The following is an 18,980-nucleotide window of genomic DNA, read 5'->3' as shown; positions in this document are numbered from 1 at the left end:
CCTTGTTCCCTTCTGTTCCTATCGCCTATGCTCTCCAACTTAACTCCCCTTACCAACTCTTTCCCTTGTCCTCTCCACCCAGCTCCTGCCTTTTCTCATGTCCCTTCTCATCTTCCCGGCTCTTCCCCCTCTCCCACCTTTGTTCCTACCCCCCCTCAGCTCTTGCCCCATTTTTTCCCACTCCGGGTTCCTGGTCCTCATTCTCCATCTCTACATCTGTTCCTACTCCTCAGTCCTCATCCCTCTGCATTTGAATGAGGCTCTTTCCTCCTTTTCTTCTATGCTGCCTGAGTATCAGAAGTGGGAGCACTGAGAGCATAGGTGAGGCAGTCTCCACAACCGCTCCCTGTAGCCAGGTGGAGTAATCATAGGTAAACTCCTGCTCAACTCTGAAGCCCCAAGATGGAGAAGAGTGAAGCTGGAATCTTTGGAGAATTTAGCTGCTGTGCTCTAACAAGCATCTACTAAGCATGTGGGAACTGAGAATTTTCTAAGTGTTATCACTTGGCAAAATTTTGGTGGATTTTAAAAAGAACAGCAAAACAAACATTCCTGACACCTGGGTGACACCCCTATGCAATTTCAAGTCCCTATTTCACAGAATGGAGGCACTAGAGCTTCTCTAAAAAAGGTCAGACGTTTAAAAGAGTAGAAACAATGAATTTTTCCCAACTTCATTCTCAGAAAAGGTTGAATAACTTTTGCTGAAACAGAAAGATACAGTCTGAGTCAGACATCCAACATGGGGCATTTTAACACCAATGCTTGAAGTCTGGCAAAGTTACAAGCAAATGAAGCTAATGAAAAATGTTGTGCAACTTTCCTCCTTCACTGCCTATAATATAATATTTTGTGGGTGAATCCTGGTTCCGTTGACATCAATGGGGTTTTGCCACTCACTTCAATCGGGCCAGGATTCAAGCCTATTCCTAGCACTGACCCTTTTTGACTTCCTAAATTGTGAAATTTAGCAAGTGAACAATAAAGTGAGAATGATGCATCTCAAAATGTTCTTTAATCACTTATTTTTACATCTAAATAGTACTTCAATTTATTTACATCATAATGAAGTCTAAGTAATATGAGATTTTATAATATTGACTTCTCTATTAAATCTTTGCTGGGAAATGAGGAAACTGATAATTTTGTGCAAATTATAAAGTGTATGGATAGGGAAATGTAGACTAGCAAGATTCTACAATAATATTTAGTATCTAGAATTCAGGGTTATCAAGGAAAATCATGGGTTAAAACTTATCCCTATATATAATGTGTGCATCTGCAAGCCTGTCCAATATTTGTCCTAAGTTTGCCCCTATATCAGGGCTAAGTTACTGTAAGTCAAGAAGGTGCTCAAGTACCGCTAATAATGCAGGGTAAGACTAAATAAATAGCCTGTCATCGAATTTAGTTCTGGAAGATAATTTGTGTCACCCATGTGTTACTCTTTGAATGTGCAGTAAGTATTTATGGTTTGAATCAGTGAACTAATCACAGCTCAACCTGCACAAATCAGCACTGGATGTTGTGTTTACCTTTCAGTCTGTAATGAATCAACTCAGTCATTTCTACATGCATGCAAAGAAAAGCGAAAAGAGGTCAAAGAGAAACTATTAGAAGCACATAATAAACACATTTCTGTAACATTAGGGATCTGATCCAGCTCTCTTTGAAAACAATGGGAATTTTGTCATTGGACCAGGACTCTAACCAAGCAAGAGGATAAATGAAGATCATTAAAAGATTAAGAAATTCATTGAAGTTTATCCTCAAAACCAAATGTAACAAAAACAGTAACAAAAAGAGACCTTATGAAGTCTGTCATCTCACTGACCAGTTACACAAAGTATTATTTTGGAACATATGTTTATACACTAAACAAACAGTAACCAGGGCAAGAACAGAACTCTGGAGGAGGCATAAGGAGCCTACCCTTTAATACTCTTTGGATACGGACCAGACACAATGGTAATCCTTGTGCTCATGGAATGCAAGGAGTGTGTAATGTTTGTGCTAATATGGGAGTTATCTTTCAAAGGTCCCCTGGCCCTCCTGCCCCGTTCCGATCTGCAGAGGTCAGCAGAGCACACTGCACCTTGTATATGAATGGCCATGATCCCCTTGCAACCTCTTAAGATCCTAGAGGCACAATGGCTGTCTGGTGTAGAATGTTTACTGGAACTTCTGCTTTGCCTAAAAGGCACATCACAGCCCTAACATTTTCTCTGATGGGATTCTGTTAATAGGCCTTGCTACTTTTTGAGAAATATTCCCTGTTCACCAGCTTCTGTTTGAATGATCCCACCTGTTGACTTGTGCAATGCATCACAGGCACCATGCTGCATTAGACACTCAAAGACATTTGAATTAGTCCAGCAATAACTATTCAGTGGTGAAATGTACATCAGTAAGTTTGCTCACTGTCCAAACTATTTTCATATTAGAATACAAGAATCAAATTTCAACATGTAAGTTAACTTTTCCTCATGAGACACATTTTACTAAATGACAACTTTTTTTAATGAGATTAATTGATAATATACATCCCATAAAACCACCCCACCATTTGTCCAAATCCCAAGAAAAGTAAGCCTTATGATTGCATAAGCCACCTTTTCAGTTATTTTTGCCTTGACCGTGCCTTAAATCAATATACTACTTTAATAAAGATAAATACAATGCGTTATTACATATATACAATTCATATAAACTGTGAAATAAATATGGTACTGATACAGATACCCAGTCTGGGAGGGAATGACATCAAAGGATTCATGGTGAGTTCAACTGATGTTAAATTAACCAGGAAGAATTCTTGCACTTCTGGTATATCATCCTGCAGAACAAAAGCACAGTAAATTCTCCTTTTATGGTCCTGTAAGATGTGAGTCAACCAAAAAACACCACTTATCCTTATGCCCCAAAGATTTTAAATTATATTAGACTTTATTCATTTGTTCCTATCCTCTTAAAATACAATTATTAGGTCTGAAATTGATCCTCATGTAATATGTTTGAAATAAAGTATCATATTTTTTAAAAAGACACTACTGTGACAAAAAAAATTGAACATATTCCTGAACACAAATTTAATTGTGAATTTAAAAAGAACTAGAAGTACCCACTGAAAAAGAAAAGTATGTAGCAATCAGTCCATATAAGTCTGGAGGCAATGAAGAAGATTCTGAATTCTAGGTAGAAATTGAAGCTTAATGAGAGTTTGATTTCATTCATGCATGTTTAGTTGCAGCCACTCTCTGTGTTTCCACATTTAAGATTAGGGCAAAAAGATCCTTGCATTATTTCTTCTGAGCAGCAGTGAAACAGTATACAGCATGAAATGACAGACAAGTTGCGGGATTTAAGACCCTGATTGTGCACCCACTGAAGTCAAAGACAATTGTGTATTAGGCTGATCAGATAGCAAGTACGAAAAATTGGGACAGGGAGGGGAGGGTGTAAGGTAATAGGAGCCTATATAAGAAAAAGCCCCAAATATTGGGACCGTCCCTATAACATTGGGACATCTGGTCACCCTATCATGTATTGATGACAAGGACTAAGATTTACCTCTAGAATAGTAACATTTATAGAAGCTGATGTTTCTCCTTCCCCTAAAAGCAGCCAACCAGACACAGGTATGTAATCAACTCCTGGTTCAGCCAAGGTCCCTTCTGTCTGATTCCTTACTCTGAGCAATCCTGGCACTGTTGCATATGTAACATTGATAACACCTAGTAAATGTGGAACAAAACAAAAAAAGTTCTTATATTTTAATTCCTATTTAACTACAATCCAAATAGACAAAACTGACACAGTGCAGGAGAGGGGAGCATTATTCTCATTTTACAGATGGGCAACTCCATCAGGCAGATTAAGGACCTGATCCAAAGCCCATTGAAGACAATGGGAATCACTTCATTGGCTTCAGTGTGCTTTGAATCAGGCTCTTAGTGACTTGTAACAGGTCACCCAGGAAGTCTGTAATCTAATCCAGAATTAAAATCCACATCTCGAGTCCCAGTCCAGTGTCTTAACCTCAAGATCGTCTTTCTTCTCTCTTCCAAAGGTAAAAAGGCTTCAAGACCTTGTCTTTTAAACACTTTACTAATTTAAAAGTGATTTGCAAACAGGAGAAAATGTGAGTTTGAGAGTATTTTTGCTGAGATTTTTCTTTCCCTCCTCCTAGCAAAAAGGGGAGTACAATCTAATTAAGAAGTTTAGGGTTTGACACAGTAAAAACTAAATGGATACATACACAAAGAAAAAACTATTTCCCCATGCTAATTTTCCCCTACTGTTACTCACGCCTTCTTGTTTGAAATGGGCCATCCTGATTACCACTACAAATGTTTGTTTTCTTCTACTGACAATATCCCACTTTAATTGATTAGTCTCCTTAGAGTTGGTATGGCAACACCCATTTTTTCATCTTCTTTGTATTTTATATATATCTATATCTATATCTATATCTAGATATATCTTCCTACTGTATTTTCCACTGCATGCATCTGATGAAATGGGTTTTTGCCCTTGAAAGGTTATGCCCAGGTAAATTTGTTAGTCTCTAAGGTGCTACAATTACTCCTCGTTCTTTTTTCCAAAATGTTCTGTTTCAGCTTCTCTTGCACTAGAATGGTGGATGAGCACAGCCCTCTAACCATACATCTTCCTACCCACACCTTCTATTCCTTATGCCATGTTCTAGAATAGAGGCCTTTCAAAGGGGCTTAAGGGAGTTAGGTACCCAACTACCATTGAAAGTGAGTTTTTTAAAATCCCAGCCAATCTCTCTACTTTATTCTTGCCACTCTCTGTCCCCTTTTCTTTTATATCTCCATTCTTTTCCCCTTTTTTCAACTTTTAATCCCTTTTTTGTTCAGTTTTTATTCAATTCTTATTTCTTTTCCTAGTTGTTCCCCCTTCCTTCCCCTCAGATAATACAAGGCAACAAACAAGGTTTGATTCATTCTGAAACACAGTGCTGCAAATTGCATCCATCAGAAGACAAGTGTCAGAAATGCAGTATCACCACTTATGATCAATACTAAGTGACAGACTAGCTAGTCCAGTAGAACAGAAAACCACCAATTTCCTGAGATTTGAAAATGGTGGGACTGAATGGCTATTTGTGTGATGACCATCTGTCACCTGGTTACAATCTAATTTATAATATACCACTGCAAAAAATATCTGAGCAACCAAAGATTTACCTAAATGGACCTCTTCTAAAAGAGAAATGAAAAGTAGCTGCATTCATCAAGGAATAATCATTTGAAAACTATTCATAATCCCTAATAATATTTTATGTTTGATGAGAAAACAAAAAAATGATGGAAACCTAAATGAATTTAAGGAAATTTGACTCTGGCTCAGTCCTTCACTTCTTGTGCTAGAAGGAGTTGGGAATATTATAGAGGTGATACCTGCAACTGCTCAGAAAGAGGGAGATTTTGTCCTAGTGTATAAGAAATAATTATTTTTCACATCGGTTGCTCTCTATGCTGTGTCATAGCATAATGGTTAAGCAGGTGGTGAATTGTAATTACTACTTCTGACTAGCTAAAAATTGCACCCACATTTATTTTACCCTGCCTCTCCTACCTCATCTCTCCAAACCCTGCCTTGTTGTTCATCCTATCCAAATGTTATGACTTCTCCTTTAGAGAATTAACTCTCTGGGGCAGGAACAGTAATTTACTAAATATAGGCTTGGAAGGATTAGATATTTATCAGTAAATGTTGGTAAACATTGAGTTGCTCATACACACACAAACTGACAAAAAATATTTTCACCTATAATAATAAAAATTTACAGAGAAGTAAAAAAAATGCTTTCTAGGAACTTATCAGAGACTTATTTAGGGCTATTTATGTTGTATATTTTGACATGTGATGCTGACAATTTATGTTTTAACAGTTATAAAACTAACTTTTTGAATCTCAACATCTACTGTCATTAAATAATTATTGTATAACCATCCCACTGCCTGACCCTGTTACAATTTCTTGCCATTGTGAAATTTTAAATCAATAAATATTAAAAACCACTTAAAATAAACACTGATATTATCCACTGAAATTATTTTAAAAAACTGAATTCTGCCAAGCCTAATTGTATATTTGTATAGTGATTGGCACTATGGGGCCCCAATCTGTTCTACCACAATACAGCTGATTATTATGTAAAAATAAAATAATAATAATAATAATAATAAAGCCACAGGGACACAAGTATCTCTCATAAACACCCAAACAGCTTTAGGAAATATCTCTTGAAGGACAAACACACCACCATACTGGGCAGTAAGGTTCTTCAAAAAGGGGCAGGAGGCAGGAATGACAGTAAAAATAGCAGTTTCATGAAGACCTAGGTTTAAAGGCCCATTCTCCCCGCCACTTGTGTGGTTTTTGCAAGGACTGGTGGATCACGACAAAGCACTGTTACGCAGGGAGAAGTCCTTCGCTGCAGGCAGTTAGAGGTGACGAGATTTGGGTAAGTTTCTGGAGGGGACTGACTAAAATTGAAAGCAAGAATATTTGGTTACTGTCCTCTCTAACCTTTCGCTGTAACTACATTTTTCTAGTAAGATTCTGAAAGTAAGAGAGCAGACATAGAGATGAACATTTGATTAATCTGACTCCCATTGACCTTTTCTGTCCAAACAAGAATGTGTTGCAGAAGACACACAAAACATCTGTATCTAGAGAAATTACACAAACCTAAAGACCCAAATTCTCTGCTGATGAAAAGTTGAATAGTTTTGTTTGCCTCTTGGATCAAAACCATCCTGGATGAAGAAGCAAAGTTCAAAACTCCATGTGGTTCATCACTGGCCTCTATTGTCAAAACAGCTTCATAACGTTGGCTATCCAAGACAGCAGCACCCATTGGCGAAACACCTGTAAAACAGTCAATGGAGCAACTACACATAATGTTAAGGAGCTGAAGTTATTTTTTTTAATATTAGCAATGGCAGTTTGTATTACTATTTCCTGCAACATGCCATGCAGTCAATCATATTCCCAGTACAACGAATCAGAGAGAACATGACAGCATCTGTTGCGTTTCTATGGCCAGTGCAGATCCATACATGTTCTACAACAAATATAGCACAATACAATACAATAAAGCTATATCTAATGAAAGGATAATATCAAATGAGAAGACAGAATATCATCCAATGGACATTCATATGATGGGTAATTACAGGGTAAGGTTTGATTTTGCCAGTCTGGTTGTGGCACCTTGAAGCAAGAACTCCTGTGCAAATCTAGCTCAGCTTTAGTAATGGATGTTTGTTTAATAGTGACTACGTGCAGAGAAAATGCAGATCTAGATGCTTCTCCCACAGCATAATCAGAATGGCAGGAATAGCATCTACTGCTCTCCTTGTATGCAGAAATCAACAGTCAATGGGGAAGTCTCCTTGTGACAGTACAAGAAGAGTTGTCTGAACAGATATAAATATTGGCTTATTTCATAGCAACTATAACCAAAAGGCATTAATGGATCCAATTCTGCTCCTGTTTACAGGAGTGCAGCTCCCACAGAATTTGCTGGGCAGAGTTGAGCCCACTGTAAAACCAATCAAAACATACCAGTCAGAACACTTTAGAGCCAGTATGCACATAAAGAAGGACCACCTAACTTCAGTACACGGAAACAAATGTTCACAACTTAAGAAATAAAGTACATGGCTTTAAAAATTCACAAAAGTAATTAAAACAATCATGCAGATTACATCCTTTTCCCCTTTGAGATTCACCATGCTACACTTTTGCTTTACCTTGAGTTCTGATGTCATATAGGACTACTTGGTATTCTTCCTTTTCTTCAGGAATATGGTCATCCAGCAGATGAACACAGAACGTTAGATTCAATGATTCCTGTTCATTTTAAGTGGCAAAATAGATTAGTTATCACTGTACAAAACCCAGGGCACTATCTGTCACAGATTTTGAATGATTCCTTCCAAGAAGTTTTAAATTTAAAATATCAAAAATTAAAAGCTCCCTACAATTCGGACCTCTAAGATAGAGAGCTACAACAATCAAATAGGCCAGGAAACAATTCTATTTGGAAAGGTGTTCACCCCTTTCCACTTCAGCATTAATTTCAATATTATCTCTAGCTTTTGCTGCTGAATACAGTTACTCTGTATGGGGTTACCTGGGGAAAGAAAAGTACTCCAGAATAGTTTTCAAAGGTTTGATCTAGACGACGCCCAACAATTTTCCAATTAACAGTAACATTTCCCAGTCCAGGAGCAGTTCTTAGGACGTGGAACTGCAATTGTTCCCCTAGGAATAAAGAACATAATAAAATGTTTGCTGTAGGGAAACTGCCTTGCTGAGTATCAGTCATATAAGAATCAGAAGCATGCATTCCATAATCATGGTAACTTTTCAAAAACCAAGAAATTCAAATACCCACTGATACTTTACAGTGAGTCCTACTAGGTAATACACGTTTGCTTTTAACAGAAAAGAAGAAGGGGAAATTCAAATTCTAAACCTTTCAGTTCTATTTTTAGTTCAGTTTTGAAAAATGTAATGGAAAGAGCTATCAAATGCATGCTATAAAGCAACTACAGTATAAAGACAAAAATGAATACCCATCAGAACATGCACAAACACCAGAACAATGGCAATCCATAGACTATGCAAGATAATAAATGCTGTATGTACTAGCTATGACACAAGTAAATTCCTATAGCAGTTCACTGGCAAGAAATATACATGTTGCTAATATGCACTGTAATGTAATTTTCCACAATGCATGCACAAGAATGCTTGCAATTACCTGTAAATTCCAGTTATGTGAGTTTTAACTTACATAATAGCATCAGTTATAGATTTTTAAAAATACAAAAGAAATTTTTCACAAAACGTTAATAGCTTCCTATGATTTCCCAAGACATACTAACTAAATCAATCGAGCGAAGTGCTGTCAATGTTAATTTATAAAATATACAATAATTATATTTTTCGTATTTCTAGCATTCAGTCTAATGGACAATGTAATAAAAAACTAATGAACAGTATAGCAATCATCGCAAAATGTATAAAAAACAAAAAGATAAAAATAAGCTCATAAATATAAAAAGATGGCTTGAGGCTTTATATATTGTATCAACTTAAGATATATATTAGCATGTATAGTTGGGGTGTGAACATATATATGTATACATACACATTATATGACAGATGTTTATTTCTAAAACATAAGCATACTGCATATGTATTTCAACAGTATTTTTCAGGTGCACAGTGTTTAAGCTTGCCAGTACATACAGTATTGCATTGGCTTCTGAAAGACAGGAAAATGTGCAGAAACCTACAGTATGAAGATATCTGGGTATATTAATACAACACATCTCTTAGCTGTCTGAAGGTTTTATGCTGCATCATTCTTATTCACTGAGATATAAGAAAATGCATGCAGCTAAGATTATATTTTTTCTCCTTAGACCATATTTTAGGGTTCAATATTTCTACTGCCAGAAAACGACTTTCTGACCAGTTTGTATTAGAGATATTCAAAGAAACGATTTAGAATTTTTCTCACTGCTGCTAATCCTGGGCATAATCAAACCCACGGAACTACAGGATTCAAGTTGCCTCTGAACAAACCCAGATGGAGGGCAAAAGAAGGGAGAAGGTAAGGCTGGCTGAGAAAGGACCAGGTGCCTCTATATCTATATGAAACTACCACTCACAGAAGAGGCAAGATTCTCCTCCTTTCCTTTTTTACCCTGCAATTACTTTTCTCTGACTAATAGTCCAGTGCAAAACCAGTTTATGTGGCCAGCTAGGCCTTGTATCTCTTACTATTGCATAAAACGGGCATATGATTTGACTAGTTGGGTCTGTATCATGGTATGACACCAATGTGACTCCATTGGTTTTTAACAGAACTCTTCCTGGATTATAGTGTGTGAGATCTGAGCCAGATCCAAAGATGCACCTGAGCTCAGCCTGGTGCAGCTAAGAAAGGGAAGGAAAGGTACGTGGCTAAAATGGCTTTACACCACATTGGCTCCTCATGATCATAGGGTGTAGGAGGTTAGAGGGGGGGCGGTCCAGTCCTGTGTAATTTAGAGTAGCCTTGTGACAGGATACTAGTAAGTAGTAGTATGCTGCTAAAATTGACAGGAAGGACATCATAAAATTATTCTAGGTATTTTCTGCTCTGTTGAAGAACCACTGTTATCCCATATTTGTCCATCACTGAAATGAGATGGAAATTAGTTATTACTGGTAATTTTAGGAGATCACAATAGAAATAATTTTTAAAGAAGCACTATAAATAATTTTAAGAAAATATGTAAAATATACAAACATAAAATTAAGCCCATTTACAATAAAGTAGAATAGTATATGTATTTAGGCATCAGCATTTCAAATATTTGAAGTTAACTCCTGGAATTGTGCTGATGTTCACACCACACTTTACGTTGCTCCATTGCTGTTTCTGATAGAAAAGAAAGTTCAAAATCTATTGAATGTGACATCATTATGATTGTGTTCCTGAAGAGCAGTGAACTTGAGTATATACAACAGATCTATAGTTTCCAAAGAGGAACATCATCATATTGTTTAACACTGCACTGAAACACATTCTATCCTATTTGAGAATTTTTCAAATCCATTTCAAAACAAAATCAATACTTAGTATATCACACTAGTTATTTTAGTACCACATTGCAAAATGCACAAATAAGACACAGCGTATTTCAAAATCATATAATACAATACAATGATTTTTCATTGTTCACAACAAAATGAATTATGATGTGGGAATCTGTTACAGTGTGCACTCATCTTGAGCACTCATTAATCAAAAATTAATTGGATTAAAAATTCAAATCTAAGTGAACACTTTTACTGATTCTGAGTAGTCCATTAGTGACCAGTATTACTACTATTTTTGGCTGTCATATACAGAAAGAACTCAGGTAAAAGTGAGCATTAGGAATACAATTTCTGCCTTCAGTAGACTGGAACAAATATAAAAGGATCTCTGGAGACAGAAAATGTTTCATTAGGTCAATTTCACTTTTTTTTCCCTATTTTAATTTTTAGTGTCTTACCCAAGTCTGAAGATGTATACATTGTGATTTGTATGTGGCTTAGGGATAGTGAATACCTGCCTAAAAATGTGTGAGATGTACAATATTTTTATCTTGAAAATATTTTTTTTAAACTGATGAATAGTGAAACTATTTAGTAATACAGTAAATATTACGTAACATGGCATTTGGAGTTGTATTGTCTGGTATCAATAGTCATTGTTTCAGCACAAGAAAAAACGTATTTAAAAGACAACATCAAGCTCTACATATGCCCCATGAAGACCTAGTTCACTCTTTTTAACCAAGAGATTCTATAGGATTATTTTTTCTTGCTGCAAGCCAATGCATTCTTGTTCTTTAGTAGCTGGAGAATCAATGCTTAGTGGATTTCCAAATATAATAACAAAGCATTTCAGTTCCAAAGTACCAGTTTTGGTATTGTTTTGTAAATTAACTTTAACCAGTTGAAAAGACTCATGAGGGTCACCATAATCTCTGGTACCAAGACAGTTTCTGTTAATTCCTTGTGCTCATTGATGGTTCTTCTTAGCTTGTCATATTACAGCTGGTTTGACATGCTGATCAGAACCATTAATGCAGAGGAATAAAGATGAAAACTGAGGCACACACCAGCACAGAATCAACAAAAACCACCTACATAAAAATTTTCAAAAAGAATTATAATGTCCTTTCATGTACAGCAATTAATGTAGTTGGTTTACAAAGATCAATTGAGAATTTTTTTTCAACAAAAAAGTACAATATACACAATCTGGGAAATGAATGTTTTGTTTAGTTTGTCTTGACAGACTGCTCATCAAATTTTAGAGGAATATAATGCAGTAGCTCTTTTAGATTCAAGCAAAAGACAAACCAAGGCAATCATCATCATCTGAAAATACAGCAAACCTTTAGACCAAACGTGCAATGTGTCCTTTTAAGGCACAAGTAGAAAAACATTTTGTCCAATTCAAACTCCTATAGTTCTTCCTGAATGTCCACATGACACTATTTTAAGCCTGACAAAGACAAGAAAGGACTAATATACCCCAAATTGGCGGCTACAATCAAAAACACAAGTGGTAATTCACCCACTAGCAGGGCAATGAGGGAGTGAAAAAAAGAGGAAAGATGTGCTAACCCTTAACAAGGTTCCAATATCTTTTTAGTAGTGTCTTTCAGAATATTTAAAGCAGGTGAGAATCCTTAACAGATTCTATACTATTTTATACGAAGTTATACATAAGATCACTGCTAGATTTGCATAGGTACCTATTGTATCAAGGTGCAGAATTTGGCACTAAATAAATAACGGGAAAAGTTAAAAAGGGGCTACTAGGTGACAAGTGACAAGGTGTGAGCTTCAGAAAGCAAATGGGAAGCACTGCTGAAGTTATATAGCATGTTTTGAATCCAATCTCTCTCTATCTAGTCAATGGGTATTCTGAGCCTTATATCTGAAAGACATCTAAACTACAATGGAACACATGAAGGGTAGCTAGATAGTCTTTTGTCTGCATATACCCAATGGTTCTCTGATTACTTTTACCAACACAATTAAATGAACAAACAATATAAGTCCTCATTAACAGAAACTATGAATAAGGAAGTTGATTGCAAATGGAGCTAGTGAGGTCAGCATAAAGAGGAACCCACCTTCATGACCAATAACAGATCTTGAGGCTGTCTGAAAGCTAATAACTCCTGCCACATTGTCATTAGCCAGAATAACCACAGTGATGGTGTCTGAGCTAGGAAGAATACGACTTCCTCCTTCAGTGTGGGTAAGGCTGATTATAATATTTTCATTATTCTCTGGCTCTGGATCATCTAATATGGTCAATGTGACCATCTTTTTAGTTTCACCTGTAAGGAAAAATAGAAGAAAATATAGGTATCAAAACCATAACAAATGACATACTGGACAGCCATCTGTCTTGGATGGTTTAGACATAACAAATTCTGCAACAATGATGTTTGTGTCATGCTGAAATTCTGCATCTTGGCAGAGGGGGTTGACTAGATGACCTTGCAGTCCCTTCTAACCCTATGATTCTACATTTTCAAAAGGGGCTTAATCTTCCTCTTTGTTAGGAAATATTTAAAAATATATAAATTATGTAAATCTATACCACTGCAACAACTATTGAACGTACCATGTAAATTATAACAAATAGCCTTCAAACAAGAAATAATTAACTTTTGAGTGCTCAGAATACTTTAATCACTCAGCATTTACTTCAGCTTTTTAACTCTATTTGGAAAAGGTGAGAGCTGTTCTTGTAAAAGAAAACAATAGTGTATCCTTTTCTCTCTAAGGAACTTAATTTGAATAGTCTGAGAGTTTAACTAATAATCCAAATGCTGTATATATAGGGGTGGGTACACACACACACACACATATGAATTGAATTTGATAGACTGACTCAGGTTTTGCATTCAACAATCCACTCACCCACAACCCTTTCAAATGGACTTGGTATCTACCTTCCATGCTACCCAATCAGACCAATACAACTAGCAAACTGTACAAGTCAATCAGTTCCCAAAGGACCATTGAAATCTCCAATACAATTCTATTGTTCAATGTATGTGAAATACCTAAGGTTTTAGGGTTATGAACATACTTGGTTACAAAATACATATTTCTTACTATGCTGTCTTTTTAATTCTTTTTTAATCTGTTTAGTATCAAGCTTTTTTATAAAGTACCAACAAAATTATATCTCGGTGTCAGAATTACTGTTGCTAGTCATTAGTTGGAGTTTGATGACTCATCAATATAAATGGCATAGTAAAAATGTGTATATTACACTCCCTTCAGCTGCTTGTAAACTAACTATCGCAATTATTTCTCAAAATGTTTGTGTCATGCTGAATTGCATATAAGCAATGTCTGCCAGTTGCTCATTTGTCTCACTTGCAAACTCTTAGGTATGCTTCGTTTGTTGTGAAATTAATAAAATCTTTTAAAATAAAAAAGATGCTTTCATTTCAAGGACACAGCTAATTGCGGAAGCAGAAGCAGCCATCTTAAAAGTTTGGCTTTATAAAGATCAGTTTTTGCACTGAAGGATGAAAAAAAAAAACACCACTTTGTGCCTCATCCTGACCTCACTTACACTAGTATAACTACTGCCTTCAGTGGAGTTATTCAGTGTAAATAAGACGAGAACCAGATCTTTACAGTGCAACATTCCCTGAAGGACCCAGTCATATTTACAAATTTTACTATTACATTCATATATATTTTATTACAGGAGATTGGATCTTGAGGCTCATGCTGATGAGCTGCTAAATATCACAATATGCTTGAGAATGTACATCTACCACACAACATAGTCTATGCCAGGAGGCACAGCCGAACAGTAAATTGACACCCGGGTTTAAAAGTCAAGAAAACTACTTATCTAGGTCCCTCTACCTTTCTCCATCTAGAAAGGGAAAAAAAGAATGTAAACCTTGCCTCACCTTCAGCAAACACCAGAATCTCACCATCACCTACAAAATCCAAGTTTTGGGTAGCTGTTCCACCAATCACACTCCATTCCACTGTCACCTGTCCCAGGCTGCCTTCTGTTCTGTGTATCATAAGCTGCACATTGGTATGAGGACGCTCTTCAACTTCCACATATAGACCTTTCTCTGTTGTATTGGGACTTACACTGTAGATCACAAACACTCCAAAGGCATCTCCATTCATCATTATGATAACTATGGAGGTATTTGGCTTTCCTATCATTGGATGGTTTTTTAAGCTGGCTGAGGTGTTCATCAGTTCAACCTTCAACAGGGATACAGCAAACTTCTCATCCAACTCTGGCAAATTGTCAGGAAGTACGGTAACTGTGAGATTTGCAAACTGTTCCCCTTCCAGCATTATGGCCCATTGACTTGTAACTGATTCGTAGTCACTGCCAGCAATGGCTTGTGCACCAAAAAGAGAGGACACACTGGTGACATTTTTCTTGTAGGTCCAGAATCCCGAGTTGTTGGTTACTGGGCTGATCCATGTCGCCAGCCAAAAACACAAAGGAAATCCAGAGGCACTAGAGAATGTAAAGGCTAAACATGCTTGTTCTTTTAGGCACTGAATTGCACAGGTGTGTAATGGATCACTTGCTGTTGAGACATTCACTTTAGTCCTTGACAGCTGGTTAGGAATTCCTTGCACAGGAAATTCATAGTAGGACAGTATATCCTGGCCTTGCTCTATTGCGAGAGCTACTACATCAACCTCAGAAGTACTGTAGAACACCTGCAGTTGACCAAATCTTCCCCCACTAAAAGATGTGGTGACAGATAAGAGAGTCATGTTAATAAATGCAGACAGTTTTTTTTATATCTGTAGGTCTCTACATTAAGAAGAGTGACTTGAACACAAGTTATCAGCCTTTTCAAAACTGTTCAATGGTTTCAAATAATCTAAACACCATTCAAAATCCATCCTCTTTGAAGCCGCTACTAGAGTAATTTACTTGTGACCCTGTGTGGAAGGCACATTTGATTATTTATAGAACGTGTTATAGTTATTCATACATAGCAGAAACAATGCAGATTACTCCCTGCTAGCTCTGCTGGATGGCGAGAGAGAGAAGACAGAGCTGTCCTGCCCTGTCTTCTGTCTCCTTCCAATTATTCAGAGGAGGTCATATCACAGAAGAAATGCCTGTTCTCCCTCCCCTATGCTTGAGCCATGATATAGATAGCTTCTACACAGCCATATTGAGCCTTGTCCTCTTTTATTCTCCATCTAGACTCCTGGGAGCAGGGAACGCTCTTGCCCTAAATGTTTATAAGAATTAAGACGACAAAATTAAAAAGATGTTTCTTTATAGATGTTTATGATAAAGAGACATACTTCGTTTAAACTAAAAGAGCATCAATATAGGAGCCAAAGATTACTCTGATTAGATGATAAGTTAAACGGTACAAGAAGGAAATAAAAACAAAATTAAAAAAGAGAAAAAGCCCATGGAGTTGTAATTCCGCTAAAGACACAGGAGAAAGACCACAAATGCTTACATAAAAAACCAAACATTAAACAAACCTTCTCTTGACAGTTATGTTTGCAAATGAGCTTCTTTCCAGCGGCTCCTGAATTCGGTACAAGGCGTGATGAAAACAGACTGTTCCATAAGGATTATCATTGGCAGGTATTATAATATTTGTCATGCCATCAAACCCAATAGCGCCTCCATTCGAGGCCTGGGTTAACTGCACATGGATAACCTACAAAATATAATTAGACTTTCCTTAATAACATTATGTTGTGAAACCAAGATAAATCATGTAGGGCCAGCTAGGTTTGAACTATTGGCTCCCATTGGTGAGCAGTAATACACAGTCCCATTGACTGCAGTGGGAGAAAATGTTCATCAGTAACACCAAAGGGTTCATGATATAGCCCTTCATGTTTCTAAAAGTTCAGATTCAATGGGCTGTCTAAGCGCTATGCATTCAACAGAAAACAATACAGATTAAAAGACTAACACAGAAGTGTTCTGGGTAAGCAGTGAGTTGCATAGCTTCAGTTATCACTGAATCAATTTAAGTCATGTTCCTGTACTCCTATCTACCCATTAAAGTCTGGGGAATCCGATTTTTGGGATTCTGCTGGCTTCCCCCCATAGTCATTCCAGCATTCCATCATAGTAAGTGAAAAGAGTAAAAGGTAGAGTTATTACTATACAGTATGATAAAAAGCATTGCTATAACTACAGAAGGTGTGTGCCATACGTATATTATCAAGGGATATGAGGAGCTACAATCCCTGAAACACGAAAGACACTGCGTAAGACACAGTGAAGATTTCTTCTCCCCGCTACTGCTAAGAAGTACAACTGTCAGGGATATACTCCCTGCCCATAACCAAAATTCATACTACCTGTCAAACATGATCTACACTAGTGGAAATCTCTACTATAACACCTCTTTTAATGTAGTCTGAACACCCATGGTCGGTTAGATTTTACATGCATGTAGAAATCCCATCAATTGGTCAGAATATTTTAGTGCATGAAAAACTTGCATGCATTTGTTTGCGTGCAAAAAGTTTTGTGTGCACAAAAAGCCCTAAAACTTATTTATTACATTCCTTATCATACACACTGTTGCATGATACAAACTATAGGCAATTTTGTAGAGCAAAAGGTTCTCTATCTAATTAAAAATAGGGAAGACACCCCGAAAGAGTCTAAACATAGCCACAGAGTCAAGAGAGCTTGTTTTAATTAGTTTAATAATTTATTTTAACATGATGCTGGTGTAAATCAAACTAGATAGAAAACTCTTTTTGGTCTCAGGATTATTTTCATCCCTGTATTTAAAAAAAACACTGAAATACTATATTTTCTCAGGCTCATGACCAGAATAGTTCAGAAGAACTAAAACTTATAATAAAATAGGAAACTCTTTCAAAACTCCATACCAAGTCAGACACAAAATATAAATTACTCAAAAATTGTGCACACTTAAATTTGAAATCACTTTCCCTCTTAGTTACACTGTACAATCTTTAGTAACATGTCTGATCATATTGTAATAATTTCTCTCCCAACCCCATAGCACTGTTTCTCTCTAGATTATATAATGGTCCATGTTCAGCCCTTGAGTAAATGGGTGTAACACCACTGACTTCAGTTTTGCCTTACCATGGGTCAGATTTAACCACTGCAATTCATCCATATTGTAACCAGATGTGTAGTTTTATTTCCCATACATATTGCAATATAATTCTAAGATGTTCACTAGATAGTGAATCAGGTTCAATGTATCTATCACTAGTAAACCAAACCTAAGAAAAAGATTACATTGCTTAGATAGTCAATATATTTGTGAATAAATGAGAATCTTATAGAAGAAGAAGAATATCAGCAGCAAGGATCAAAGAATACTAATTAGTGTATCTGAAAATTGTTTTATAATTTTCCAGAACAGTATTTTCAGCTTGATTTCCTTTTGTTTTGAATAAAATCTCTAGGTTTTAACCTATCACTATATAAAACAGAGATAATAAACACTTCTGGACAGTGTCATTCCAGATAGGGTCTAGATGTTCAACTCACCTCTTGGATTTCCGGATCATCATCAGCCAGGATCTCTAACAACAGCGTCTGAATGGCTTCCCCATGGGCAAAGGTAACATTACCTGAGACAGCACGCAAGTCACCAGTAGCAAGCTGTCCATTAATGGTGGCAATCCACTGAATGGTAACATTGCCGAGAGTCCCAGCATTGCGGATTATTGGCAAGTTTACCATAATCGAATTGAACTCTGGCTCTTCCACAGTGAGTTCATTGACCTGAAAAACTGAAGCACATGGTAGAGAGGCTTATTTCCTCATCACTAACACTGAGGCTGAAGGAATCAAAAATTCCTCATCAAAATTGTTTGTTCATTTTGCTGAAACCATTTGCAGTACATACATCCTGCAGAATTAAACTACTTTTAATTTATTTTATTTGACATGAGATTATAATTAGTGTTTGTGAAATGGAGGTGCTAAATCTACTAGCTTTGTCTATATATGGTTCAGGTAAGTGATGGGTAAACTCCCACACATGATCAGGAATCTTTCACTACATGTTTACTAAGAACTGAAGAGAGGGATATTAAGAGCCACTTCGGCTCACCTTTCCCATCAAGAGAACAGAAACAGCAATCAGATAGAGCTAATCTAAATACTTCACACTAAAAATATTTTCTCAAAAATCAGAGATTTTTCACAAAAATTAGGGGTTTTACTATATCTTTTTTTTTAAAGGAACAAAACAGAAAAAAATAGCCATTTTTCATTATTTTAAGATCACCAGTTTTCTGTCTTTTCCTCTTTTGCAGTGACAAAATGGAAATAAAAAACAGAGGGAAAAAGGAAAAGTCAGAACACAAGGAAAAGTCAA

General features: G+C 36.5%; 1 protein-coding gene across 3 annotated transcripts in view; it reads right to left on the bottom strand.

The window, feature by feature from the left end:
• Window positions 1–18,980, bottom strand: part of ADGRV1 (adhesion G protein-coupled receptor V1) — a 447,886-nt gene that overhangs the window by 336,823 nt on the left and 92,083 nt on the right. For all 3 annotated transcript variants that reach the window (XM_050943853.1, XM_050943852.1, XM_050943851.1), the window contains 9 exons: window positions 18,146–18,390; window positions 16,129–16,310; window positions 14,550–15,361; window positions 12,735–12,944; window positions 8,174–8,304; window positions 7,791–7,890; window positions 6,724–6,903; window positions 3,571–3,734; window positions 2,743–2,836 (listed from right to left, as the gene is read on the bottom strand). In XM_050943853.1, the coding sequence (XP_050799810.1) occupies window positions 2,743–2,836; window positions 3,571–3,734; window positions 6,724–6,903; window positions 7,791–7,890; window positions 8,174–8,304; window positions 12,735–12,944; window positions 14,550–15,361; window positions 16,129–16,310; window positions 18,146–18,390 (2,118 nt within the window). The remainder of the gene's footprint in view (window positions 1–2,742; window positions 2,837–3,570; window positions 3,735–6,723; window positions 6,904–7,790; window positions 7,891–8,173; window positions 8,305–12,734; window positions 12,945–14,549; window positions 15,362–16,128; window positions 16,311–18,145; window positions 18,391–18,980) is intronic.

This window comes from Gopherus flavomarginatus, chromosome 3 (assembly GCF_025201925.1).
Source record: "Gopherus flavomarginatus isolate rGopFla2 chromosome 3, rGopFla2.mat.asm, whole genome shotgun sequence".
In the NCBI taxonomy this organism is placed as follows: domain Eukaryota; kingdom Metazoa; phylum Chordata; order Testudines; family Testudinidae; genus Gopherus; species Gopherus flavomarginatus.
Note: the sequence above shows the minus strand (reverse complement) of the source record. Positions and strands in the feature narration are given on the sequence as shown.